Source organism: Myotis davidii, unplaced genomic scaffold, assembly GCF_000327345.1.
Source record: "Myotis davidii unplaced genomic scaffold, ASM32734v1 scaffold116, whole genome shotgun sequence".
Taxonomy (NCBI): Eukaryota; Metazoa; Chordata; class Mammalia; order Chiroptera; family Vespertilionidae; genus Myotis; species Myotis davidii.
The window spans coordinates 605,364-632,809 of NW_006290632.1; the positions used below are offsets into that span (position 1 = coordinate 605,364).

The 27,446-nt window shown below is 41.4% G+C and overlaps 1 protein-coding gene across 2 annotated transcripts in view; it reads left to right on the forward strand.

Annotated features, from left to right (window-relative positions):
- The window catches only part of AKAP6 (A-kinase anchoring protein 6), a 493,527-nt gene that overhangs the window by 82,382 nt on the left and 383,699 nt on the right, over positions 1–27,446 (forward strand). For both annotated transcript variants that reach the window (XM_006763650.2, XM_006763654.2), the window contains exon 2: positions 19,726–20,083. In XM_006763650.2, the coding sequence (XP_006763713.1) occupies positions 19,760–20,083 (324 nt within the window). In that variant the 5' untranslated portion in view covers positions 19,726–19,759. The remainder of the gene's footprint in view (positions 1–19,725; positions 20,084–27,446) is intronic.

Sequence of the window (27,446 nt, forward strand, 5' to 3'; positions counted from 1 at the left end):
CCAAGGTCTGTGCTTTCCTGTGTTGATAGAATGGCTTTCTGTGCTAGGTGTCCTGTAGGGCCCAGTGGTTCAGCCTCCCTAATTACCTGAGGCAGACACTCTTGATGCACTCCTTTGTGGGCTGTGTGCACAGTCTTGTTGTAGTTAAGCCTTGATTGCTGTTGGTATCACTAGTAGGAATTGACCTCCAGGCCAATTGGCTGTGAGGACCAATTGTGTCTACAGTGGGAGAACTTCTGCACTGGAGACACACTTATGGGGCAGGACTTGCTTCAGTGGGGCTTTGGCACTCACTGAGTCTGCCCTCTGAGTGTGTCTCTTATGGATCTGAGGAGTTGTAATCTGGATGGTCCCACTCTGACCACTGAGTACACTGGCTCTTGGATCACTGAGGAGGTGCTAATTTAGGCTCTGCCTGAGGCTACCCAGCAGGAGCTATGGAGAGATCTGCAGATTCCTCTTCCTTGTTTGTGGTTTGGAGGTACTCAGATGAGGCCCAGCTGTGAAGCAATGCAAGCTGCTGTGGGGCCTTGGGCCTTCTTTTGGATGTTCTGAATCTCTCTGACCCAGCTGCAATTTGTTAGGTAATTTTAGACCTCAAACGGCCAGCCTATTCATATGCAAAAGCCTCTGCTAGCAGCTTGTGTGGGGTGGGGTCTCAGGGAATCACCAGGGTGGAGCAAAAAAGCTACGGCTGATCCTCAGCCCTGCCCTAAGAGGCCCCCGGGTCTCTGTGTCCCATTTCAGTGTCCTGCGGTAATCGTTGCAAGCACCTCAGAGAAAGCCACCCTCGAGTTCCGCCCGCTGCTAGACAATCCAGTTTCTCCCTGTATGAGTCTGGGTCTCCAGAGACTCGCCTGGAACTGGAGTTCCGAGCCATTGGGAGCTTGAGACTCCTCCCGATTGAAAAAGGCACCGGCATCCACCCTTGCCAGCCCTTTTCGCGTGCGCCTCTTCCTCCGTACCTCGGCCCCCGTTGCCAGACAGTCCAGTTTCTCCCCATATGAGTCTGGGTCTCCAGAGACTCACCTGGAACTGGAGTTCAGAGCCATTGGGAGCTTGAGACTCCCTCCCGATTGAAAATGACACCGGCGTCCTCCGTTGCCAGTCCTTTCCACGTGCGCCTCTGCCTCCGTACCTCTGCACTTTACTTCCACACCTCCTCTGAGACTCAGTGTGCTTTTCTCTTTCCTTCTAGTTGTAGAATTTCCACTCAGCCAGCCTTCCTGTGGTTCTAGATGATGTCTGTTTTGTCTTTTAGTTGTAGTTTTGAAGTGGTTGTGCGAGGCAGCAATTTTCGGTGTTTACCTATGCCGCCATCTTGGTTTCTCCTACATTTGGAGGTTTTCATTGTAAACAAGGCAATCAGTCCTACACTTTCCATTCTATATACAGTGTCTCTAGATTTCTACTGTGAAGGCTATCCAGGTCCTTATGAGTGAACTGCTTTGAATTGTCTTTCTTTTTAATAGCTTGTCCTGATCACCCAAAGCTAATATATAAGAACTAAAGGCCCAGTGCGTGAAAACTTGTGCACTTGGGGGGGGGGGGGTTGTCCCTCATCCAGGAGCCCTCAGGGGCTGATCAGGGGATGCTGCCACCCTCGTCACCCCTCTACTGCTGGTTGCTGCCACCTCTGTCCTCCCCCCCCGCCCCCAATCGCCGACAACTTCTTCTGCCTGCTGGCATGTGCCTTGGCTGGCCTGGCGCCTCCTGCTTGCTGGCCCCATCCTACGGACTGGTTGTTCCACCATTCGGTTGATATGCATATTATGCTTTTATTATACAGGATAGTATTAAACACGTGAGGGATAGTCATAGGGACTAAAGCAAAAGTTTTTAGGGCAAGCCATTCTTAAATTCTTGTTAAATACATCTATGGGATAGGGGAACCTCACAATTATTGAACTGCAAATTTCTCCATTGCTTTCTACTTTAACTTATCCCCAAAATAATAACTCAGAGTGAAGGTCCCTGCCAGAATGCTTTCCATTGAATTCAACACAGCTTTTAGCACAATATCTCCATGAGAGAAGAAGTACCTCAAGCATTTCTTCACTGACTGATGGATGAATCCAAGCTGCAAGGAACATTGTTGGATTTCCATGTCTCCATGGAAGAAGGATGAGCCCAAAGTAGAGACCTAAATTGACAGGTCTATGCAGAACATCAAAGGGAAAATGCAGACATTGAGCACCAACAATACCAGTGTCAGAAATTAGTCAGAGATTTGGGTAGCCAATATCTAGAAGACTAGATGAAGGGTCCCAGTCTGAAACAAAGAAAATCTTGAAAGGGGCCCTGGTGGGGAAGCAGTTGTTTAGAACTTTGTCCCAATACGCCAAGATTGTGGGTTTGATCTCTGATCAGGGCACACACACGAAGCAACCAATGTATGCCTAAATAAGTGGAACAACAAATTGATGTCTTTCTCTCTCTCTCCCTCTCTCCCTCCCTCCCTTCTTCTTTCTCTCAAATCAATACATTTAAAAAAGGAAAATATTGAAAGGATCATAAGCTTATCAAAAACAGAATGAGAGATACAGATTTGAAATTAAAAGGTAAATTCAAATGGGAAAATAGGCATGACTTGCAGTCTTTTCTCCTTTTAATGCTGGTAGATTGAGGTTGGGTGGCCTGGGCACTGCCGATGTCAAAGGGCCAGGAGGCAGGGTAGGAAAGGCTTCTTGCTTTTGGCTATGTGAGGTCTGGAATCCACACTCCTTTTATATACAAAGAATACCTGGAGTTTTCTAGAGCAGTGTTCCCAAAAGTGTCTCAGGGAGCACTAGTTCTGTTACTGCAGAAAAATATTTGGAAAATGTTGGATTAAACAAAATTAAAAATTTCTTTCTGAAGACTCCTAGGAGGCAATGTGCGTTGTGTATAAGGACATCATAGGACCAGCATTATGTGGGCCACATTTTGGGAAATGATGCTCTGGCTACTATCTATGCTCATGTAGAATCTCCGTATCTTCTGCTATGAACATTTTGTTCTGCTGGCTGACACAGATCACCTTGTGAAGTTTGTCAGCCGAATGAATACACTGATATATTTTATCAGTATTCTCTAGGCATAGTTCATTAAGATGACACGAAGTGATGAGAAAAAATTTGAAGTTCTTTCACTTTATAGACAAGTTACAAGGAGAGAGTGACCATAGTGACATTTTTGGGCTGTTCAGATCTCTGTTTAGTTTTGCCCTAGGGAGCAAATGATCTCAAATAGTTTACCAGACCAATCCATGCACTGAGTTAAACTCATCTTTGTTCAGATAACTAAAATTGGATATATGTTTAGTTTGTAGCAGAAGTAAATACTTTTTTTATTTTTAAACACCTTAGCCCAGTTCAGTTTTAAATAGAATTGATCCAATTACAATCTAAGAATGAGATTTTGGAAATTTTTATCTTTAAATATTTCATGGACACAAATAAGTGGTGATAAGAGACAACAAGAAGAAGGGACTGAAGATGAATTCTTTGAGAGTTATAATGCAATATACAGGTGAGGAAGATCCTCTTTAGCTATTGGATGTCATCCTGCATGTGATGCCTATGCATTTCCCAAGGTTATTAGTGTAGTGATTTCTGTGTTAACTGTGTGTACCCCACTGTATGTACCCCAGTGCCTTAACTAAACAAATGCTCAGTAGGTATTTAAGAATTGCCTTTGTTATTTTAAGACTTTTGATTACTTTTTGAGTAATAAAAATCAGTGTTATTTAATTCAAATGACTGCTTCATATTCTGAACCCAAGATACTATTTTAAAATGTTCTTTCCTCATGAAGATAGATAGTTTAAATGTTCTTCCCTCATAAAGATATTTTCTTGTCTGCATCCCTTGAGATCCTGAGAGAGCCTCATACTAGGCATTAGCCCAGTAGTTCTCAACCGTGGCTGCACATTAGAATTACTTGGGAATCTTTTTAAAATCCTGATTTCTGGGCCTCATCCTCTGGAAATTCTGTTTCTTTGTTACTAATGTTGTGGCCCCACCCCATAACAAAGAAACAGAATTTCCGGAGGATGAGGCCCAGAAATCAGAATTTTAAAAAGATTCCCAGGTGATTCTAATGTGCAGCCAAGGTTGAGAACCACTGCATTAACCCCTTGCCAGCCACAGTCCATGAGCAGGCCAGTTGGCACAGTGGGTAGGCAGGAGAAACTCTCACTGTATCCCTGGGGTCCCTGAAAGGACTGTATATGTGGCTCCAGCTTCTTCACAGCCATGGCCTGTCAGCCTGCCAGCAGTTCTGAGGGTTCAGGGTCCCAGTGGGAGACACTCCCATGTGTGCACTGGGGGATCCTGAAAGGGCTCTGAACCCGTCCCCTCATACCCTTAGTCGGCCAGCAGTTCTGCTGGCACAGAGACCAAGTGGCAGACTCTCTTGTCTGTACCCCTGAAGATCCCAAAAGGGCACTTTAGTTGGCTCTAGCTCCTCTAGTCACAGTCAGGGACCAGTCCAGCCTGCTCAGGCACCTGGCAGGAGACAGGCTTGTCCATGGCTCCAGGGCCAGGTGGCAGACTTCAGTCTTGGTTGTGGAACCTGAAATAACCATGTTCAAGGGCCAGACGTTCCCACCCAGGAACCCATCCAGTGATGAGGGTCCCAGGGTTCTGGTGGGAGCTACACCTGCTGCACATCTGATAATAGGCCCACTCTCTGAAGACACAACTGTAGACCCTGAAGTGGATACTTGTTCCAGCACCACTTCACTGAACAAGGTACTTGAGACAGCCTTATCCACGTAGTGACATTCACATGAGGCCCTGGTAACAAGACTGCCAACCACTGATCTCACTGTATCCCCTGCTGCAGCCTCATAATCAGCTCCAAACATGATTCTGGAGGTCATCCTATCAACCAAGGAATAGAGAGGAGGTTTTTACTTGAAATGACTGGAGGAGGTGTTTGCTCCTGCAAATGCACAGACAAAAGTGCAAGGCTACATGGATCATGAAGAATCAGGCAAATGTGACAACACTAAGGAAACTAATACAGCTCCAGGAACCAGTCTCATAGAAGTAGAGATCTATAATTTGCCTGACAAAGAATTCAAAATAATCTTCGTAAAGACAGTGAATGAAATGCAAGCAAACACAGACAACTAAACAAAACCAGGAAAACAAGGCATGAACAAAATGAGTTTAATAAAGAAATAGAAATCATAAGAACCAAACAGAAATATGCCTTAAAGGCAAAACTGTCCTTCAGAAATGAAGGAGATAAAGATATTCCCAGACAAACAAAAGCTAAGGTAGTTCATTACCACTAGCCCTGCCTTACAAAAAATTCCAGAAAGTCCTTCAAGTTCAAATGAAAGAACACTAACTGCATGAAAACAAAACTCACTGGTAAAGGTAAATATATAGCCAAATTTAGAATCCTAATAATGTGATGGTGGTGTGTAAATCACTTTTATTTTTAGTATAAAAGCTGAAAGAATAATATTAAAAATAACTATAGCTACAATGATTTGATAATGGATGCACAATATAAAAAAATAAAGTGTGACATCAATAGCATAAAATGTGGGGAGAAGAGGAAAGCATGGAGTTTTTTAAAATGAGGTTGAAATTAAGTTATTATCAGCTTAAAATAGACTTCTGAACCCTGTAAACATCTATAAAATGTTTTATTAAGCCTCATAGTAACCACAATAAAAAAACTTTTAGTAGTTACACTGAAAATATAAATCATGAAGAAAGACAATAAGAGCCCTAATGGGTTTGGCTCAGTGGATAGATAGAGCGTCAGCCTGCGGACTGAAAGGTCCCAGGATTGATTCTGGTAAAGGGCATGTACCTTGGTTGTGGGCACATCCCTAGTTGGAGGAGGCAGGAGGCAGCTGATTGATGTTTCTCTCTCATCAATGTTTCTAACTCTCTATCCCTCTCCCTTCCTATCTGTAAAAAAAAAAAAATCAATAAAATATATTTTTTTAAAAAAGAAAGACAATAAGAGAGGAAGAAAGCAACAAAGAACTAAAATAACAGTCAAAAAACAACAAAATAGCAATAGCAAGTCCTTACATACCAGTAATTACTTTAAACATAAATAGATTAAATTATCTGATCAAAAGATGCAAAGTAGCTAACTGGATTAAAAACACAAGATCTAACAATATGCTGTGTGTAAGAGGCCCATTTTAGCTTTAAGGACACATATAGGTGGAAAGTGAAGGGATGAAAAAAGATACTCCATGCAAATGGTAACCAAAAGAGAGCAGGAGTAATATATTCCTCCTCCTTATAAATCTGTCTTTTTAAAAATTTTCATGTTATTTCACACATTTTGGTGGAAGCAGAGAAAAAAATCATATTCTCTCAGCTGTTTGTGTTTTATATTATGTTAAAAAATGAAATAAAACAAAACTCTCCTTATAAACTCTAGCTTAATTAAAAGTCATTCAGAATGCACTTACTCTAAAAACTGAGTCAGCTGTACATGAATGCAATATTCTGGATTGTTCATTTTCAGGCACAGGAAGTAACATTTCTTGTTGAGGAAACTCATTCAAAGGTCCTTCCAAATTAATGTTTGAATCAGACAAGACTGTTAACAATGATGATGGATCAGGGCAAAGGGCACAATGGATAGAAGCTCTGAAAGCAGAATTTGTCTGAGATTCATTGTATTTGGCTGCAATGACTAAGTAAGACCAAAATAGTTGTGTCATATGATTGTGAAGCATTAATTGAAAAATTATAAATGGGTGACTTTTAGAGCCTGTTGGAGAAGGACCAATTGTGTCTGAGTGTCACATCAATTGCAACTATTGCTAACAAAGCAAGATATAAAAACTAAAAAGCTTTCAAAGATCTGCCTGACTTTTGGATGACAGCCACTCTTGGATAATGTTCATATGCTTGGATGATGACCACAGCTTAGTTAGTGGTAAGTGATAAGACCAAATGTCTAGGGAGTTTAAACTTAGGCTTTCGTACTCTATGGCAGAGGGGAGAGTGTATGGACTGGCCTGTTATAGTGGTCAGTATCTTCTGTCCTTTATACTTCTGTGATTTAAAGGGGCCCCTAATTTTTTTTTTTTAAATCGGTTTTTCCATTTTTGCTGAAAGGAAAATCTGGCAAAACATTTTGTAATATTTAATCTAATTTTTTAAAGGTCTATTTTAAAGGCTTTTATGTCTTAGTTCTGACTCAGCAGTTTCTATTAATGCTGTTTATTTCATTAAGCAAGATAATAAATAATTTATTGAGAAAAAGACAAAAATTCAATGAAGATGAAGATGAAGTTATGCTAAGATGATTTATGCCTTATGCTTTTATTGTCTACCAGCATACACAGAACAAAATATTTATGGGCTTGTACTATCTATCTACTTTTCACTAGAAAACATGTGTTTTATTTTTCTTTGAAGGTTCAAGATATTTAACTTTTATTCTAGGAATTATTTTTTAAAACACCAATTCATGTCAGAACAAGTCATACTTTATCAGACACTTGCCTTCAACTTAGATGGCTGACTGGGCAGAAGTGCTTGAACAGTATTTAATAAACTTGACGCGTTTTAGGCAAAATTGTTGTGAAATATTTGAAATAAATAGATTCTACCTTGCTGAAATGATTTCTTTAAAAAGCAGACATAATACCAGAACTTCAATTATTTTTTCTGTAATAAACAACATTCAGAGGGAGGATCTCTGATCACATCAGACCTTTGATAGTTAAGAGCCTTTGCTGTCTCCCATGAGTATTTGCAATCTCATATCAGAATCTACTAAAGAAAATCCCTTTTACATGTCTGGGATGTTGGGGTGACTAGGAAATAATAGCGAGTAGGAAATAATGCTTTTGAAAATCCTGGTTTTTATGAGAGTGTATCCCCCATAAAATGCCTGCTGTTTATGTGAGAATAGCAGTGTGCTAGTTATTTGATGTGTTCTCATGTTGCAGCATCAAAAGCAAAATCGGATGTCAGGTTAGTTGAAAGATTTGGCTTAAGTTCATGATTTGTTTCAGCCTGACTTAGTTGTCTTCAAAAATAAAAGTTATTCAGTCCAGAGTATATCTATTTGTGGGATAAACAATGAAATAGCCTGACCTTCAACTTGATCACTTAATCACCTCTGGCTTTCTTAATGAGATCAGATTTAGTTCATAGGAAGCAGTTCTTTCTTAAAGGGATTATTTGAGTGAAACAAACATTGAATTAAGTCACAGTGAACATTTTATATTAAAAAATGTGTTTTAGGAAGATTGTAGGTACATTTTTGAACTTAACATTTTACCCAAGTGTACCTACTCAGTTTTCTGCAATACTTTACCAAAACAAATAAAAATAATCATTTTCATTAAGTTTGAGAACTAATGTACCTTATGTTCCTATTTCTTATTTTGAAATATTCAATGTACCCGAGAGTACTAAAGCCCCATCCTGAAATTAAGAAGCTCTTTCATTTTTTAATATAGTCAATTTTAATTTTTATGTTTGTACACAAAATATTAAGAATCAAGTAGTTCTGAGGTTTAGAAACCAGCAGTCCCCACACCCTCTTCTTTTACATTTCCTATTCTTTAGAGGCAACTACTTTTCATCTTTTAGGTGATTCTTTTGGTAACTTACCTTCATTTTGAAACAATACAATATATACTTCTACCTTCAACTCACAGATCATTTTTTTCTTAATATGATCAAACTCAGGGGCTACTTCCTCAGTATTTTTTCTCTTATCTTTATTCATTGACTTCTCATTATGAAAGATGAGTATTTAGCTTGTTGCCCCACCACATTTCTTTCTCACACACGGATGCAGGTGTACATGTGCACACACACACACACACAATCCCCTTCCCCCAAATCCTCCTGTAAAATCTCTCTCACACTGTCTCTCACAAGGGTCCATTGTGTACACATGTGCACATACACACAATCCCTCACCCCATTCTTCCTGTAAAACTATGTGAGATTTGGATTATATCAACATTTATCATTTATTATTAAGAATAAGTAACTGCAATTTTAGGTAAATCACATTGTTTTCCTGTTCTATTTTTGTAAAACTTTGTATTTTTTCCTGGAGTTTATAATGATTATTTGCTCAGTGTTCTATGTATTTATCTCTAACTTAACTCCCTAATTCTCCACCAGTTGAATAAAATACTTCTAGGTAGATATGCTTATTCACATCAGGTTTTCTCTCTCAAAGTTGTCTGACACAGTTTTTATGAGAGCCTTGTGACCTGTTCCAATTTGGACTGAATGCTCTCCTTACTTGGTACACAGTTTCCACCCGGAATTTTCGTATTTATTTATTTATTTATTTATTTATTTATTTTTGAAAATATTACGTATGTCTCCTTTTTCTCCCATTGACCTCTCCCTGCTGCTCCCCCCCGCCCCTCCCAGGCTTACCGTCCCCGACCCCCTCATCTCCCACCCTCCCCTGCCTTCTGTATGAGGCTAGACAGTCTGTTTGATGCTTCTTTGTCTCTGGATCTATTTTAGTTCATCAGTTTATGTTGTTCATTATATTCCACAAGTGGGTGAGATCATGTGATATTTATCTTTCTCCTACTGGCATATTTCGCTTAGCATAATGCTTTCCAGTCCATCCATGCTGTTGCAAATGGTAAGAGTTCTTTCTTTTTTAAGCAGCATAGTATTCCACTGTGTAGATGTACCACAGTTTTCTAATCCACTCATTTGCTGATGGGCACTTAGACTGTTTCCAAATCTTAGCTATTGTAAATTGTGCTACTATGAACATAGGGGTGCGTATATTCTTTCTGATTGGTGTTTCTGAGTTCTTGCGATATATTCCTAGAAGTGGGATTACTGGGTCAAATGGGAGTTCCATTTTTAGTGTTTTTAGGAAACTCCATACTGTTCTCCACAGTGGCTGCACCAGTCTGCATTCCCACCAGCAGTGCACGAGCGTTCCTTTTTCTCCACATCCTCGACAGCGCTTGTTTGTTGATTTGTTGATGATAGCCTTTCTTAAGGTGTGAGATGATAGCGCATTGTCATTTTGATTTGCATCTCTCATATAATTAGTGACTTTGAGCATGTTTTCATATGTCTTTCAGTCTTCTGTATGTCCTCTTTCAAAAAGTGTCTATCTAGGTCCGTTGCCCATTTTTTCAATGGATTGTTTATCTTCCTTTTGTTAAGTTTCATGAGATACCTGTAAATTTTGGAGATTAAACCCTTATGGGTGGTATCATTGGCAAATTATGTTCTCACTCTGAAACTGGAAAATTCACTTGTTGATGGTTTCTTTTGCGTTGCGAATGTTTTTTATTTTGATGTAGTCCCATTTGTTCATTTTCTCCTTAGTTTCCATTGTCCTAGGAGATGTATTGGTAAACATATTGCTAAGAGATACTTCTGATATTTTGCTCCCTATGGATTCTTCTTAGATTTTTATGGTTTCCCAGTTTATTTTTAAGTCCTTTATACATTTTGAGTTTATTTTTCTGTATAAGTTGGTGCTCTAATTTCTTTTTTTGTACGTATCTGTCCAATTTCCCAACACCATTTATTGAAGAGACTCCATTGTGTGCTCTTGCCTCCTTTGTCAAATATTAATTGAGCATTATGTCTTGGGTCGATTTCTGGGTTCTCTGTGCTGTTCCATTGGTCTATATGTCTGTTTTTGTCCAGTACCAGGTAGTTTTGAGAACAGTGGCTTTGTAATATAGCTTGATATCTGGCATTGAGATCCCACTTACTTTGTTTGCTGCAACTATTTTGGGATTTTTTTTTTTATTCCATATGAATTTTTGGAGAGTTTGTTCTAGTTCTGTGAAATATGCCATTGGTATTTTAATGGGGATTGCATTGAATCTATAGATTGCTTTGGGTAGTATGGTCATTTTAACAACGAACACAATATATTCTTCCACTTGTTTATATCTTTCTCTATCTCTTTTTAAAATATCCTGTAGTTTTCTGAGTACAGTCTTTTGCCTCCTTAGTTAAATTTATTCCTAGGTATCTTAATTTTTTTTGTTGCAATGGTAATGGGGTTGTTTTTTAAATTTCTCTTTCTGTGAGTTTATTATTGGTGTATAAAAACAACCTAGACTTCTGGGTGTTAATTTACTACCCTGCTACATTGCCAGATTCATTTATTATATCTAGTAGTTTTTTGATGGAGTCTTTAGGGTTTTCTATGTGCAATATCATATCATCTGGAGATAATGACAGTTTCACTGATTCTTTTCCAATTTGGATACTTTTTATTTCTTCTTATTGTCTGGTTGCTATAGCTAGCACTTCCAATACTATGTCGAATAGGAGTGGTGAAAGTGAGCATCCCTGCCTTGTTTCTGTTCTTAGGGGAAATGGTTCTAGTATTTTCCCATTGAGTATGATGTTGGGTAGAGGTTTGTCATACAAGACTTTTATTATGTTGAGGTATGACCCCTCTATTCCCATGTTGCTGAGAGTTTTCATCAAAAAAGGGTGGTGGATTTTGTCAAATAATTTTTCTGCATCAATTGATACGATCATGTGGTTTTTGTCTTTCAGTTTGTTTATGTGATGTATCACGTTTATTGATTTGTGGATATTGTATCATCCTTGCATCCCCAGAATAAATCCCACTTGGTCATGTTATATGATCTTTTTCATGTATTGCTGAATGAGATTTGCTAATATTTTGTTGAGGATTTTAGCATCTATGTCATGAGGGATATTGGCCTATAATTCTCTTTCTTTATAATGTCTTTATCTGATTTTGGGATTAGGGTAATGGTGGTTTTATAGAAAAAGCTTGAAAGTGTTCCTTCCTCTTGAATTTTTTGGAATAGTCTGAGGGGGATCAGTGTTAGTTCTTCTTTGGATGTTTGGTAAAACTCTCCTGTGAAGCCGTTCAGACCAGGGCTTTTATTTGCTGGAAGTTTTTTTTTTTTTAATACTGCTTTAATTTAATTGGTAGTTATTGGCCTATTCAGATTTTCTGATTCTTCCTGATTGAGTTTTGGAAAATTGTATTTTTCTAGGGATATGTCCATTTAATCTCGGTTGTACAGTTTGTTGGAGTAGAGTTATTCATAGTATTTTTGAATTACTTCACCTCTTTCATTTCTGATTTTGTTTACTTGGGTCCTCTTTCTTTGTTTCATGGTGAGCCTGGCTAGAGGCTCATCAATCTTGTTAATCCTTTCAAAGATCTAGCAGCTATTCTAGCTCTTGGTTCTATTGATCTTTTGTAATTTTTTTTTTAAATCTCTATGTCATTTATTTCCACTCTGATCTTTATTTTTTCCTTCCTTCTACTTACTCTGGGCGAGTTTCCCCTTTTTAATCACCATGGGGTGTTAGGTCTTCTGCTTTCTACATACCATGTCTTTCTTTTTCTTCTCTCTCTCTCTCTCTCTCTCTCTCTCTCTCTCAATGTCTCTTTCTCTTTTTGGGGGAGAGTATCTAGAGAGATTCTGGTATCTCATAAAAAGTGTTTGTGATTTTTCTTTTTGTGAGCTTAATATCTGAAAATACCTTTATTCTGTCCTAACATTTGATTATCCTATATAATAAAAGGGTAATATGCAAATTGATCAAATAGCAGAATGACCGGTCACTATGATGCACACTGACCACCAGGGGGCAGGTGCTCAATGCAGGAGCTGCCCCCTGGTGGTCAGTGCGCTCTCACTGGGGGAGTGCTGCTCAGCCACATGGCTGGCGAGCACTCTCCCGCCTCTGTGGCAGTTGGACATCCCCTGAGGGCTCCCAGACTGCGAGAGGGACAGGCTGGGCTGAGGGGCCCTCTCCCCCAGTGCACGAATGTCGTGCACCAGGCCTCTAGTAATTCTATATTATTCTTGATTTACAATTCTATGCTAGGTTTCTTTTTCCTTCCTAAAGGATACAATTGTTTTCTAGCATCCAGTGTTGCCATTTTGGAAAAAGACACTCCTCTGTGTCTCCTTTGCTCTCAATACTACACCTCTGGCACTTCAGATCACCAAGTGAGTGGTAGTTTTCCCCACAACTCTCTGATAGTGGATGGTTGTCCTATAATTTAACTCAATTCTGACACTATCTACCTGAAGACAGTGTCAAATCCCCCAGTGTAAGTGCTTAGTCACAGAGACTGTCTCCCTCCCTCATTTACTTCAGATGCCAATGGCCAGTCCCTGTGGTTACCCGTGGGTCTGATTAACTGACTGGCTGCAAATTAGACCCTCCTCAGGTTCCCATGACCCCTCCTCAGCTTGGATTAACTTGCAGAACCACTCACAGAAGGCAGAAAAACAGTTTACTCACTAGACCACCCCTTATTACAAAGAATATTAGGGTACAAATGAACATCCATCTGAAGAGATACATCTGGTGAGGCCTGGAAGGGTCCTGAGCACAGGACTTCCATCCCCATGGACTTTGGGGTGTACCACCTCCCAGCATGTGGATGCATTTTTGTTCACCAGCCAGGAGGCTCTCTGAACCCTGTGCTTCGAGTTTTTATGGAGGCTTTATTACGTAGGTATGATTGATTAGATCATTGGCCACTGGCAATTGATTGAACCTCCAGCCTCTCTCTTCTCCAGAGGTTGGGGGTCTCTGGCTCTCTCATTTATGTGAGGTTCCCACACATATGTGTGTTTTAAATTTGTGTTAATAGCATTGACAAAAGCAACAACTGCATCTATTATGTTTTAGAGTTTTACAGATCCATTGCTTCTCAAGAGGCTGCCTAATGCTCAAAGGTGATTGTTAGCAAGTTGGGGTGGGGGTGAGAAATAGGAACACTCATTAGTGTTCACTGAGTCCAGGTCCACATACTCATGACCATGGGCACTGTTCGCAGCTGACTGGCTGATGCAGCCAAATGAATCTGAGTGACAGGAACTGGCTGCTGTAATGAGGGAAAGAAAACACAGGCGGTATGACGACTCGCTGAGTCAACCTGGGGGTCCCTGCCGCAGGAGAAGGACCTGAATAATTGGGGTGGTGGGTTGGGGGCACGGGGGTAGGTGGAGGGTTTAAGCAAGGAAGATGATTGATGAAGTGTGTTATGGCTGACAGAAGACTCTGTGCTCTGGGCATGAAATTAGTGGTGATTGAGGGGGACCTGGGAGAGAGTCCTGGGCTCTGTGTGATTAGGAGGATGTGGTCAGCACCCACCTGGGGGCACAGTGCACACAAAAGACATTAACGGGGGAAAGGGAGAGAAATGACAGAAAGGTAACATCAGTGATATCACTGAAAAGATCTTTTAAATTGTAGAAATGTCTGGGCCCCACTGTTCACTATTTTCATGCTGTCTCCTCTCACTTAGAGCTTAAAGTCCTTCTCACTGATATCCACTTGCAGGCTGTCCTGTTATGTGGGAGGATTAGAAAGTGAGACTGATCTGGGGTTTCCTCAGGGATCTCACTAGCCCGTGTTACTACAGCTGAGTTCTAGAGGGTGTGGGGTGGGGAGGAGACGGGGGCCAAGGAGAAGGAGGAAACAGACTGTGTTTGTGCAAACGTCTTTAGGAGCATCTTACAAAAGCCACTCTCCTTTTACCCCCCAAGTACAAATTTAACTTAATATCTGGCAGGAGGTCTTTGGCCCTCTTCTTTAAGAGCTTAAAATTTCCTAACTCTCAGCCTTACAAGAGACCAGGAAGGTAGGTATACAGTAAAACATAAAATTAGGTGATGAATTAGGGCCTCATTCATCTAGGTAAACCAGGACATTTAATTAAGTGATTTACTGAATGTGTTTTTGTGTTATCTTTGCAGAACCTGATTCTAGACTCTGGAATCAGATATAGGATGCATGTCTCAAGCTCATTTCTTTTTCCTTATTGCAGTCAACATGAGCACTAACCTCAGACAAAAATAAAAACATTCCGGTGTAACTCTTTTTTTCTTTCAAAATTCAGTGTCTCTATGAATAGCTTCTGTGAAGTATGATTACGAACATAGGAAAGCAAAAATGAAGAGGGAGAAAAAATGGAGACTTAGTGATGCCTAACAATTCTCTCCACCTCAGTTTAACAACATGTGCTTTATAGAAAGCAGGTTTGCTCATTTTGGCTAGAATTATGCTTTCATTTCTCACTTGCTTTCGAAGAAGTAAGCAGAGCACGGAAAGACTACATGTAGGATTGGGTTTGATTTGCTTAATGATAAGACTGCCTCTCAAACTATACACACAATGATGCTCTTGCTTGGCAAAAACAATTTCTTCTCAAGAAAAGAGAGAGAGCTTGAAGCTGTTTAACGCAGATTGGCTTTGTCAGCTGGCTATGTTAATAGAGCACTATTAAGTTATATCCAGAGTTACTTATTCTGTGTTAGGATTGTTCAGTTTTGGGGGTATACAGTCTTGATTCTTCTAAACCAGCGGTTCTCAACCTGTGGGTCGCAACCCCTTTCAGGGTCGAACGACCCTGTCACAGGGGCCGCCTAAAACCATCAGAAAACACCTATATCATTACATATTGTTTTTGTGATTGATCACGGTGCTTTAATTATGTTCAATGTGTAGCAATGAAAATAACTGTATGGTTGGGGGCCACCACAACATGAAGAACTGCATTAAAGGGTCGCGGCATTAGGAAGGCTGAGAACCACTGCCCTAAACAGTGACTGGATGTGCTCCCTCCACCCATTCTTTTCCGTAGTGATCCTTGTTTTGGCAACTGTCTCCTTTTCCTTGGCTCACTTATCACTGCTTGTTCACAAAAGCCGGCCTGTAACTGCACAGGCCTGGAGCTTATACATTCGCTTCCAAAAAGGGACAGCATAGCAGCCCTCTCTTTGTAAGCGATTTAGGCCCCTGAGGGTGTTTGAAGCTGCAGCCCTACAGACCTGCGCTGGTCTCTAGCTTGTTTGGCCACGAGAGGAGAACCGGAGGGGGGAGAGAGGGAGGAGCCAGGCGTTTAATCCTGAAGGACTTTTAGGGACAAAAGCATTTACAGTGAGTACAATCGGCAGATTCCCCGCTTTCCTGTTCTTTTATTTAAGAGAGAAAACCACAAGAGAAGGGAGAAAGGGTGGGCAGCTCTGATGGCTGTGTAGCTGCAGTTTCTGCTTGCTGGTTTGGTAGAGGAACATTCTCCTGATTTAAACGTGTTGTGTTCAAATAGAATGTATTCTGCTAATGTCAGGTTTCGACTCACCACCTGTGGACGGTCAGGGAGATAGCAGAACCAGTCCTTGTTAGGAAGCAATCTGTGGTATGTTTCTTCTGTTTCTATACGATAATAGAGTGTGATTGGAAAACCTTTTCCATAGCGTAAAACAAAATATTACTCTTTAAAATCTGTACTGCTTTCAGCTCTTACACTTTAAATGTTGAATCTTCTTTGGATTTGTGGAAATGAAAGAATCTGATCTATGTTATTTTTAACAGTAGCTGGGATAAAGGTGGTATTATCTCTAATGCTGGAAAGGTGGCCACAGATAAGCATTTGATGGGGCGGGGGCAGAGGTCACGGGTGCTGGTTGATCTGTCCTCTCACAGCTCTGGAGTCAGAGTTGTAACTGGGTGGGTACCTGTAAGCACCGAATCAGTGCTTTCATTTGCACCTTCAGGAGTTGTCTACTGACCTTTTCTTTTTTAATTTCTCGGTGACTAGCAAGAAATCTTATTGCAAGATGCCTGGTAAAGGAAGAATACAAAATGTATAGTACTTAGAAGAACACATAGACTTATGCTGAATTTCCTACTATTTATTTGCATTCCATTGGGAGAATTAATTTGACAAGAAAGCAAGCTTGAATAGTTGTGAAAAGGGCAGGGAAAATATACACAAAGATATTACTATAAGTCTTCAAAATGTGAAACAGTCTTCCTTTAAATTATAAACTTTACCTTTTAAATCAGATGTGACTGTAAAAATCAGAAATAAAGTTTGTTTACCTGAGGGTGGTAATTTAAATGTGAACTACTAGAATTAATAATTAAATGTTTATAGTAATTATTTTCCATGAACATTGGTAGCTAATCAAATTTATGCCACTTCCCAGGTTTGCTATGCTATTATGACACATGTGATATTTCTTTTTCAGTGGCAAAGTTATATGTTATGGAAAGTAAATAGACAGAAGTTAAAATAAAACTTGAGTAAAGTGCTTTAGTTCTCTGGGTTAAGGAGATTTTCTTGTTTACAGTTTGATGAGTTAAATATAGAGACATCACATTCAGGTTGAAATTTTTTAATGCAGAAAAATTTTGTTTTGGCAGCTTGAATGTAAGGTTTGTTTGTCATTTACTCATTTGTGATGCACACAGCTATGGTTTTATTTAACATTATTTTTATTGTTATCTATATAACCACATATGTTTGTGTTGTCAGTCTTAAATTGTAAGCTCTCAGAGGGGATAATCTCCCATATTTGCTCCTCCGGAAAGAATTAGCAACACATAATGTGTAAATAATGATTTACAAAATGTGTTTGCACGGTGATAATTTCTTTCTTCCCATTAAGTAGGACAATTCTATTGATGCTGTTTGTGTGCTTTGGTAAAATGGAAGGCTATTGCTTAGTAGCTACACAGCTCTCAGTACAGGCAGGATATTTCTAGTAGTTTTGTTATTTCTGGATAAATAGGTAATCACAGATTTTTAGTGACAGATGGGATCTTACAGATCATGGAGGCCAAGTTTGTCATTTTACAAACAAGGAAACTGGGACCCAGAAATGTGGAGCATCTTACCCTAAATCTCACAAACTGCACTGTGCTTGCTTGGTGCACAGCCTGATGGTATTTATAGAAACGTATGTTGGGACATAAATTGCACTGAGCCAATTCTTTGACATGTTCTTTACTTTGCAGTATGATGTATATTCCAGTGAAGGCGCAGCCTTGATTTAGGAGTTTCAGAGAAAACACAGTGACCAGGCATCATTTATCAGCTATGCAGGGCTCTTGGGCAGGTGTCTAAGGGCGAGTGGGTGTGGGTGTAACTTAAAGAGCTCCTTGTACACCACCCTGCCATTTAGTTTTCTTGTTTGGATGAGTCTAGTTTCTTAGAAAGGGGAACCACTGTGTCCCCGCTATTTACCCCCAGTTCTGTGACCTTGCACTAGAAACCGTATTAACCTTCGTATTATCAGGTTCTTTCTCTGGGATTGTGAAAATTACACGTTCCTAGTCAAATTGGGATCTTTCTTGACCTCCTTCTCCCATTTTTGTAGGTAAAATATTTTATAAAGAATGTTTATTGATTTTTAAATAGAGAGGAAGGGAGAGGCGGGAGAGAGAGAGTAAAAGTTTGTGTGTGTGTGAGAGAGAAACATCGATGTGAGAAAAACATTTATCCGCTTACCTGGGATCGAGTCTGCAACCTGGGCATGGGCCCTCACCCAGAATTGAACTGGCAACCCCTTCTTGCCCAGGACAATGCCCAACCAACTGAGCCACACCAGCCAGAGCCGTTAAAGAATTTTTTGTTGACACTAAGTAAATATTCAGAATCTAAAGACATATGGGCTACTTTCTAATAATCACATTTAATTTTATATTTCATCTTAGATGAAAGGAACTATAAAGTGTCTTGAATGTGTAGAACCAGAAAAAGTCTTTTAAAAGTATATGAAACCCATTGTCTTGAGTAAAAAAACCTCCTGAAATTAAAAATAATGTCTATTTAAAATGTTCAGTGTACAAAGCCAAAAAGTTATTTTATAATACACCGGTAATTTATCTTTTACATAGCTAGATAATTTATCTTATCAACTTTATCTTAAAAAGTAACCTTACCTTATTATGACCTACACTTATATCATTTTTCATGTATTTGATTAACATTTTAATGTTATGTGTTTAAGAGCAGCTTATTACTCTTGAAATTCCAGAGGCTCAAAATTTCAGCATGACCGAATACTAATTTCATTTAGGTTGAGAGTTAATTAATTATAGATATATTCTATATAGGCCATGATTTATACTTTTCAGGAAAGTAAAGGTTTGGAATTACTACATGATATCTATTTATCTAACAAATCATAGAAAGGAGCAGCCTTCCCTGGATTCAGCACACTGTTTTCACCAGCTCAAACATGTTCCCTCTCTTGTTATCCCATGTATTGAATATATTGGTTTCAGTAATCAAAATGATGCTTGGATGCTTGTAGAAAAGCCCCAAACACTCGTGTGGCTTAAACAAGACAGAAGTTTGTCTTTCTCACAATAAAAGAAGTCCAGGGCAGCAGTCCAGTAGTCGCTCGTTATCGTGTGGGATTCATGTTCCTACCACTTGGCTCTACCATCCTCTGTCTGACATACTCAGGGGCATCTTCTGGTCTGAGATGGCAACTGGAAGTCCACGTTACAGGCTAGGAGATGGGGGAAAGCAGAAGGGCAAAAAGGGAGCCCCTCATAATTGAGTCAACTCTCTTTAAGCAGCTTTCCCAGACTTTCTACACAGGAGTAGTACTTAAATCTCATTGGTCAGAACATAGCCACTTGGCCACACCTAGCTATGATGGAGATAGGGAATGCACTTTTAAATTCTTGGCAGGAATAGGCACAGCTGAAAATCAGGATGTTGTTACTAAGGAATGAGGAGAGAATCGATGTTGGGGTAGGCAATACCACATGGGTTTGTGTTCCTATTACAGGCTGGGTCTTGGGGCTACTGTGTAGAAACTTAAAACACCTCTTTCTGTTTTTGCTACGAGCTATGGTTTCTTAATTTAGAAATCTGGCTTAATTTAGAAATCCCGTTTCTTCTGCGAAGTATCATTTCTTTATTTGGCAATCTTGTCTGACTCTTGCTTTCTTCTTTCCTCTTGCCTTTCAGCTGTTTTGGAAAGAAGTAAGGCTCAGACTTCTCCATGTTAACCATGAGTGTGACACTTTCCCCCCTGAGGTCACAGGACCTGGATCCCATGGCGACTGACGCTTCACCCATGGCCATCAACTTGACACCCACCGTGGAGCAGGGTGAGGGAGAAGAGGCGGTGAAGGATATGGATCCTGACCAGCAGTATGAAAAGCCACCCCCATTGCATACAGGGGCCGACTGGAAGATTGTCCTTCACTTACCTGAAATTGAGACCTGGCTCCGGATGACCTCCGAGAGAGTCCGGGACCTAACCCACTCAGTCCAGCAGGACTCAGACAGCAAGCATGTGGATGTGCATCTAGTTCAACTAAAGGTAAGGAAGGTTTCTGGGCTCAGGTCCACTCCAGACGGAAGACTGAAAGGGCTGGGGCACGTAGAGCCCGAGTTCTGTCATTCTCAGTGAGAAAAGTCTTTAAGCAGCTTTCCCAGAATGACCGGTGTGGAAACATTATCTTTGTAGACAAACATGGACAGAATTCTCTCCTGATTTTACTTCATGGGCTGAGTGTCTAGAATAAAACTGACCTTAGGGGATAATGCAGAAAAGTGGGGAGAATAAAGTATTACAAAAGTTTTAATGAATAGACTCTCATAGGTAAAACCTCAAACTGAGCTGTGGCTGTGTGTGTGTATGTGGCTGTGATTATCTCCTGATGGATGGATGCTACCGCTATGGCGCACAGTGGGTCCTGGCGCAATAGGGAAGGGCAATGCTCTCTTTTTGGAATGAGTCATTTCATCCAGGCACAGTTCATCGTGTCGGGCAACAGTTCCTTTTTAACAACTAATCTAATTCAGAGTCTCCAGGGGTCCTCAAACTTTTTAAACAGGGGGCCAGTTCACTGTCCCTCAGCCTGTTGGAGGGCCAGACTATAGTTTAAAAAACAACAACTATGAACAAATTCCTATGCACACTGCACATACCTTATTTTGAAGTAAAAAAACAAAATGGGAACAAATACAATATTTGTATTTGCATGTGCCCCGCGGGCCGTAGTTTGAGGACCCCCGGTTCAGACATTGAAAAATGTCTGGGGCTTTTAGAGGCATTAACAAGCCTGACTGTTGATAATAATGAAATGAAATTGCTAGTAAAGGGTGCTATAATAGAGATTTTGACCTAGGGACCCCAAAATACAGTGACTCTTGCCCTGCCATAGCCATTCCTCTATTCCAGGTCCCTGAGAAAAATGCATGTTCAGGTCAATGACTAGCAACGCAAGGCAGGTTTATAACTAATCAGGGCAATGGACCCAAACCCCAGTGTACATTTCTAGTCAGTTACATGAGATCTTAAGGAGAATTCTTTTACCTAAAACAGTTAATCCTAAATAATTTTGAAATCAAAGACCAGCTGGCCAGCATGGCTCAGTGATTGAGCCTTGACCTATGAACGAGGAGGCCACAGTTCAGTTCCCAGTCAGGGCACATGCCTGGGTTGTGGGCTCGATCCCCAGTGTGGGGCATGCAGGAGGCAGCGGATCAGAGATTATCTCTCATCATTGATGTTTCTATCTCTCTTTCACTCTCCTTTCCTCTCTGAAATCAATAAAAAATATATTTAAAAGAGAAAACCAAAGACCAAGCAGATTCTTGACTCTTAACATTCAAATGTCTTATGCAGCCATCAGGGTGAGAGGGAAGATGCGCAGGTAAGAGAAAGCAAGCAGAGCTGGCTCCGCTTTCTCAGGCTGGTTCAGGGGATTCGGGACCCCGCTGCCACAGTAAAGAGTGTCCAAGAGAGGAAAGGAGGGGCTGAGGAGAAAGAGAAAACAGAAAAGCCAGGATGCCAAGCTGACTGGGCTCTCACCGGTTCTTGAAAAAGAGACAGCACTAAAGGGCTAGGAACAGAAATGGCTAGGAACCAGCTTCAATGGAATGCAGGCCTGGCTGGTTTCCCGCTCTGGCAGCAGGGAGGAATGTGTCTCAGCCCAGGAACACAGCTCCTTTAGTTAAAGGGGCAGCTCTGCGGCAACGTGGGGTGGAGTGAAATGGAGGTCAGGGGCTCCACTTCACCCCTCTCCTGTTTCCTCTAATGCTACCCTTCCATGTAGCTCCCATAAGTAAATACAGGGTTGGGTTTTTAAGAAAAGTTGACTGTTGCTCTCCAAAGTCTTTCAGATTTACACAGAAAAAATGGTAAATGATATTATTGTTCAAAAGTTTATAATGGTCTCTATTATCCAGAGGCAGAGCTGCCTCAAACAGATTGTCAAACTGCAGTGGGAAGGCCGGGGAGGATTGGGGGGCAGGAGGTAGGGGGGTAAGAGATCAACCAAAGGACTTGTATGCATGCATATAAGCATAACCAATGGACATAAGACACTGGGGGATAGGGGAGGCTAGGGGACTGTCTAGGGCGGGGGGAAAAATGGACACATATGTAATACCCTTTGTAATACTTTAAGCAATAAAAAAAAAAGAAAAAAGAAAGAAAGAAAGAAAAGTTAAGGTAGGAAGAAGGAAGGGGAAAAGAAATAAAAACATAAATTGATAAAAAAATGGTAAATGATAAAGGAGAATGGGGAGAAAATGGAAATCTCTTTAAAAGACTTCACTAAAAATGCTGTTAAGGGCTCCTAGAAACATTAATGTGTCGATTTACTTCATTTAATTACTTCAATAACACTGAAGTGAAAATGAAAACTTTTATTCCAAGTAGGAATGTAAAGTCTTTGTAAAATCAACCAAGGTTATGTTCAGTGTTTGAGCAACCACCTCTAAGGTGATTTGCTTATCTTTTCACATTGGAATTACCTATCACCTTCCTGCCTCAGTAGAAAGCATCTTACACCTGCCTCTATCCAGCTCTGTCCCCCAGTATATCTGTCTCCTCTGCTGAGAAAAAAGCCCCAGCAATGTAGGAGGTCAAGACAACAATCGCATAGTGGTAGTTAATCAATGACTTAAAGGGATGAATTGAAATCATTTGATGTTAATTTAATTCTAGAGTTTCTATTAATACTTTTTTATGTTTATTTCATCAAGTGATTTTTACAACCATCATTCTCTTATAATGTTCTCAAATATTCTGTAATGATAGAGTACAAAGTCATCAACTCTGGTCACTGAGTTGTGGCCGCCTCTAAACTAGGGTTTAGTTTTGGACTCCTAATCTGCTTAAAGTTTCCCCTTTATTTGTGTGATATTTCCTTATTCAACCAAATAAGCACTGCGATGCATTTTTAAAAAAACGTATTTTTATTGATTTCAGAGAGGAAGGGAGAGGGAGAGGCAGAGAGAAACATGGATGAGAAAGAATAATGATTGATCAGCTGCCTCATGCATGCCCCCTACTGGGGATTGAGCAGCAACCTGGGCATGTGCCCTGAAGGGGAATCAAATTGTGACTTCCTGGTTCATAGGCAAAGCAGAGGGGCAGGCCCAACTTGGCTCCTTCTGCCTTCGTGAATTTCTCAATTTACTAATCCTATATAATAATCCTATATAATAAAGAGGTAATATGCAAATTGACCATCACGCCCTTGCACAAGATGGCCACCCCATGTGGTCACAAGATGGCCACCACAAGATGGCCAGCAGGGGAGGGCAGTTGGGGACGACCAGGCCAGCAGGGGAGGGCAGTTGGGACCAATCGAGCTGGCAGGGGAGCAGTTAGGTGTTGATCAGGCTGGCAGGGGAGTGGTTAGGGGGTGATCAGGCTGGCAGGCAGAAGCAGTTAGGGGCAATCAGGCAGGCAGGCAGGCAGGCAGATGAGTGGTTGGGAGCCAGCAGTCCTGGATTGTAAGAGGGATGTCCAACTGCTGGTTTAGGCTTGATCCTTGTGGGCAGTCAGACATCCCCTGAAGGGTTCCAGATTGGAGAGGGTGCAGGCTGGGCTGAGGGACAGCCCCCCCTCCCAGTGCACGAATTTTGTGCACCAGGTCTTTGGTTTACAAAAAAAACAACTCTCACAGGGATGGAAATATCATGACTTTAAGGGTCTATTTAGGTGCAGATAATTTCTGAATGTGTAGATTCACTCCGGTATTTTCCCATGAGCCCTACCCAACTGCCTAATTGATATTTCTGCTTATGTCTCTAATGAGCATCTCAAACCTGATATGCCCATCAACAAGCTCTTAATCTCCCCTCCCCATGCCTCCCCCACATCCCCAGTCTTCCCAATTTCAGTAAAAGTTACCACTCTTTGCATGATTCCCCCCCCCCCCATGTATATGTATATGTATATTAACAAGTTCTGGGTATCCATCTCCGAAATGTGCCCTGAAGCCATTCCTTCTCCCCAGCACTACTGCTGCTGCCCCTGCCTTCTCTTCTGAGAAACCCCCCTCCCCCTCAGAAAGGTCACTGCTGCTTGGGCTTCTTCTGGAGCCCCTCTGCCACCCTGCAGTTCATTCTCCACACAGTCGCCAATGGATCTATTAAAGATGTAAATCAGGTCATGTTAGGCCCTTGCTTCCTATTAGCTTACAATAAAACAAAAAATCTCATTCTGTGGCTCTGCCTCTGCCAGCTTCTCTAGCCATGTTTCCTGTTACTTTCCCATTATTCATAAAGCTCCAGGCATATTGGAAATTCCAAAGAAATGTTAGGCTTCTTCTTGTCTCATACCTCTTCCTGTTCCCTGTGCCTTTTCTCTTCCTCTGTCTTTGCCTGGCAGATTCTGGATCCTCATCAAACAGTCAGCCAGAGGTGCAGACAAGTTCTAACATGTAGAGACATAAGCCTTGGAGAAGTTTAGGAGGAAGGTGGGGCCTTTGCTGTGTTTGGTGAAGAGTAAGAACAAAAAAACCTACCCCTATCTAACTTGTCTACATTCCTCACACACCCTTTCACATTGCTTGCTCTAAATCATTATAGTCTTCTCTACCATTGTGTTGATGTATAACATAAAAAAAATTACTTGAAAAATGCTGTTAAAAACCCCCAAAGTTCAACTGAGTAAATTTAAAGATCTATTTGCCTTTATTCAATAATTCATGAATCAAGCAGCATCCCATCTAGCAGAAAAATGGAAGGCTTTTATAGGCAGAAAGGGAGGAGGGACAGGAAAAGAGTGGATTGTTTCAGGCAAGGGCATCTCATTTTAGAGGGTAAAAGGGGTCTAACCAGGTGGATTACCTCACTAGTGCTGATCAGGAAATTCCAGACTGACTGACTAAGATTATATTCCTGAGAAGCTACAACTGCAGTTAGGTTAGGTCTCAGTTTGGTGACATGGGACTTAGAACAAATGACTCCATTTGGGCCAGTTGTATCTTTTTTATTGAACAATGTTTTTGGAAAATGCTTAGAGTAGAGTCAGCCTCTGGTTTTATATCAAACTAGAGGTCCAGTGCACAAAAATTTGTGCACTCAGTGGGGGTGTCCCTCAGCCCAGCCTGTGCCCTCTCACAGTCTGGGACCCCTCGGTGGATGTCCACCTGCTGGCTTAGGCCCGTTCCCCGGGGGATTGGGCCTAAGCTGGCAGTCAGACATCCCTCTGGAAGCCCAGGAGCCCTCGGGGGATGTCCACTTGCCAGCAGGGAGCAGGCCTAAGCTGCAGTCGAACATCCTTAGCACTGCTGAGGAGGCGGGAGAGGCTCCCGCCATCACCGCTGTGCTGGTAGCCATCAGCCTGGCTTGTGGCTGAGCAGAGGTCCCCCTGTGGGAGCACACTGACCACCAGGGGGCAGTTCCTGCTTTCAGGGTGTGTCATAGTGACCAGTCATTCCCAGTCGTTCAAAAAACTTTTTTCAGTGCCTCCTTGAGTGGAGGCCAAGGCAGGAAGCAGGTATCTGGGATTTATTTATCTTCTATAAGTGAAACTTTGTAACCTTGAGTGGAGCCCAAGGCTGGCCAGGGCAGGCGGGAAGCTTGGCTTCCTCCATTGCCGAGGCAACCCAAGCCTCCTGCTCACTCCAGCTCTGTGGCTGCTGCCATCTTAGTTGGGTTAATTTGCATACTTGCTCCTGATTGGCTGGTGGTTGTAGTGGAGTGGCAGAGTGATGGTTAATTTACATCTTTCTCTTTGATTAGTGAGATGTTTTATATCTCAATGTAGCTATTCCTGATACCTCTTCTTAAAACATGCATCCCCCTTTCCTGCAATTATCTAGCCCATTTTTCAGCTTATTTTGTAGGATGGTTCCTTTCACTAGCTGCAGTTCTCTTGTTTGCTTATCTGTGTTAGCCCCAAGGACCTCAAATGTTTAATTCTGCACTGTATCTCTGTTGCTTAGGACAAGAACCTTACTTGGTGTGGGCTCAGTTCACCTGTTGGATAGATGAGTCCAAGTTTGTATGGTCAGTGCCTTCTCTCCCATATACAGGCTTGCACCTGATGTCACATGGGGAAGGCTTCTTGGTGCGGACTGAATTAGGACAAAGGCATTGGATGAATTAAAATCCAAGTGCTTGGGAGCATTACTGTCCATCTGGGAGTGTCTGTTTCAGAAGTCTTGGAGAGCTTGCCTGGGGAGTCTGCCTGGGAGAATCTGCTCTTCTTTCTGTAGGTGGCTGTGCCTGGTTCTCCTCCCCGCTCTCCCCATTTCTGTGTGACTCCTTCTTTAGTAAGGGTTGCAGTCAGTAAGTGTACTCTTAGGTCTTCTAGACCTGGAGCCACTCTTTGTCTTGAAGGTAACTTTATCTTCTTGGTCATTGTGCTGATCTTAAAATTTATTTATCAGAGACTGCTCTTATCAGCCTTATTTCCAGGTTCTTAGGGGAAGTTTTATTGTAATCCCCAGGATGAACTACAAACCACTATTATAATATTCCCATGTTAGGGGAGGAGAGGAGTGATTGTTCTAGAGAGTGAATAAAAACATCTAACCTTAAGATTAAAATGTGGAAACAATGCAATATATTATACTATGTCATTTTTTCCATTTTTTAAAACTGAAAATGTAATCCACATACTTTGCTTATGCTTCCAGATATTCTTTAGTAAGAAGTACGAGGAGCCAGCTGAGCCATTTTTAGAAACTCTGCCTCTCCTCCTCCCTGTCCTCCTTCGGATTCAGACACTCTGCTGGGCAGGAAGGTCAGACCAGGACCCCTAAAAGATTTTGACTTTAAATGAGACTTCTGATCTGGGTGAATGTATTTAGGTTTTAAATAACCAAGTTAGGCACCTCTGCTTACTGATTAACAGTCTTCTTGGAGAAAATATTATCTGTATCCTAGAAACATGATAGCAAGAAAGAGGCGATGCGTAGGCTAGTTGCATAAGCGAATGATGTGGCTGGATGGCAAAGAGAAGTGAGTTAGCTGGAATCAGCTCCCCAAACAATCCCCTTTAGATACATTTTATTCTCAGCCGCCTCCAGGTGAAATTTGTGTCGGTTCTTTGATTTTGGCCTGATTCTCAAAATTAGAACCCAGTGGCTCACATGGGGTCTGGGTGGTTTGCTGGAAAAAGGCTTGAATTCTCTCCACAGATGGGGTTGGCACTTCAGAGGTGCCTGCTGGACTGAAAATGGTGGAAGTCTTGGGATGATGGAGCTCTTAGGAGAGGATTCATCCTTACCATGCCGCGAGGAGTCTGCCCCTGCTCAGGAGGGAGGAGAGGGCGTGGTGGTTTGTGGTAAAGTGTTCCCAGCCCTGGAGCCCATCCTGAGCAGCCACCCCCAGGGCAGCGTGGGAATGCAGTGAGGGGAGAGGGCTGTGGGTGTGACTGGGAGGACCTGTCTCAGCTGACTCTCCACCTGGGCTTCTCCCCTCCCCTTGTT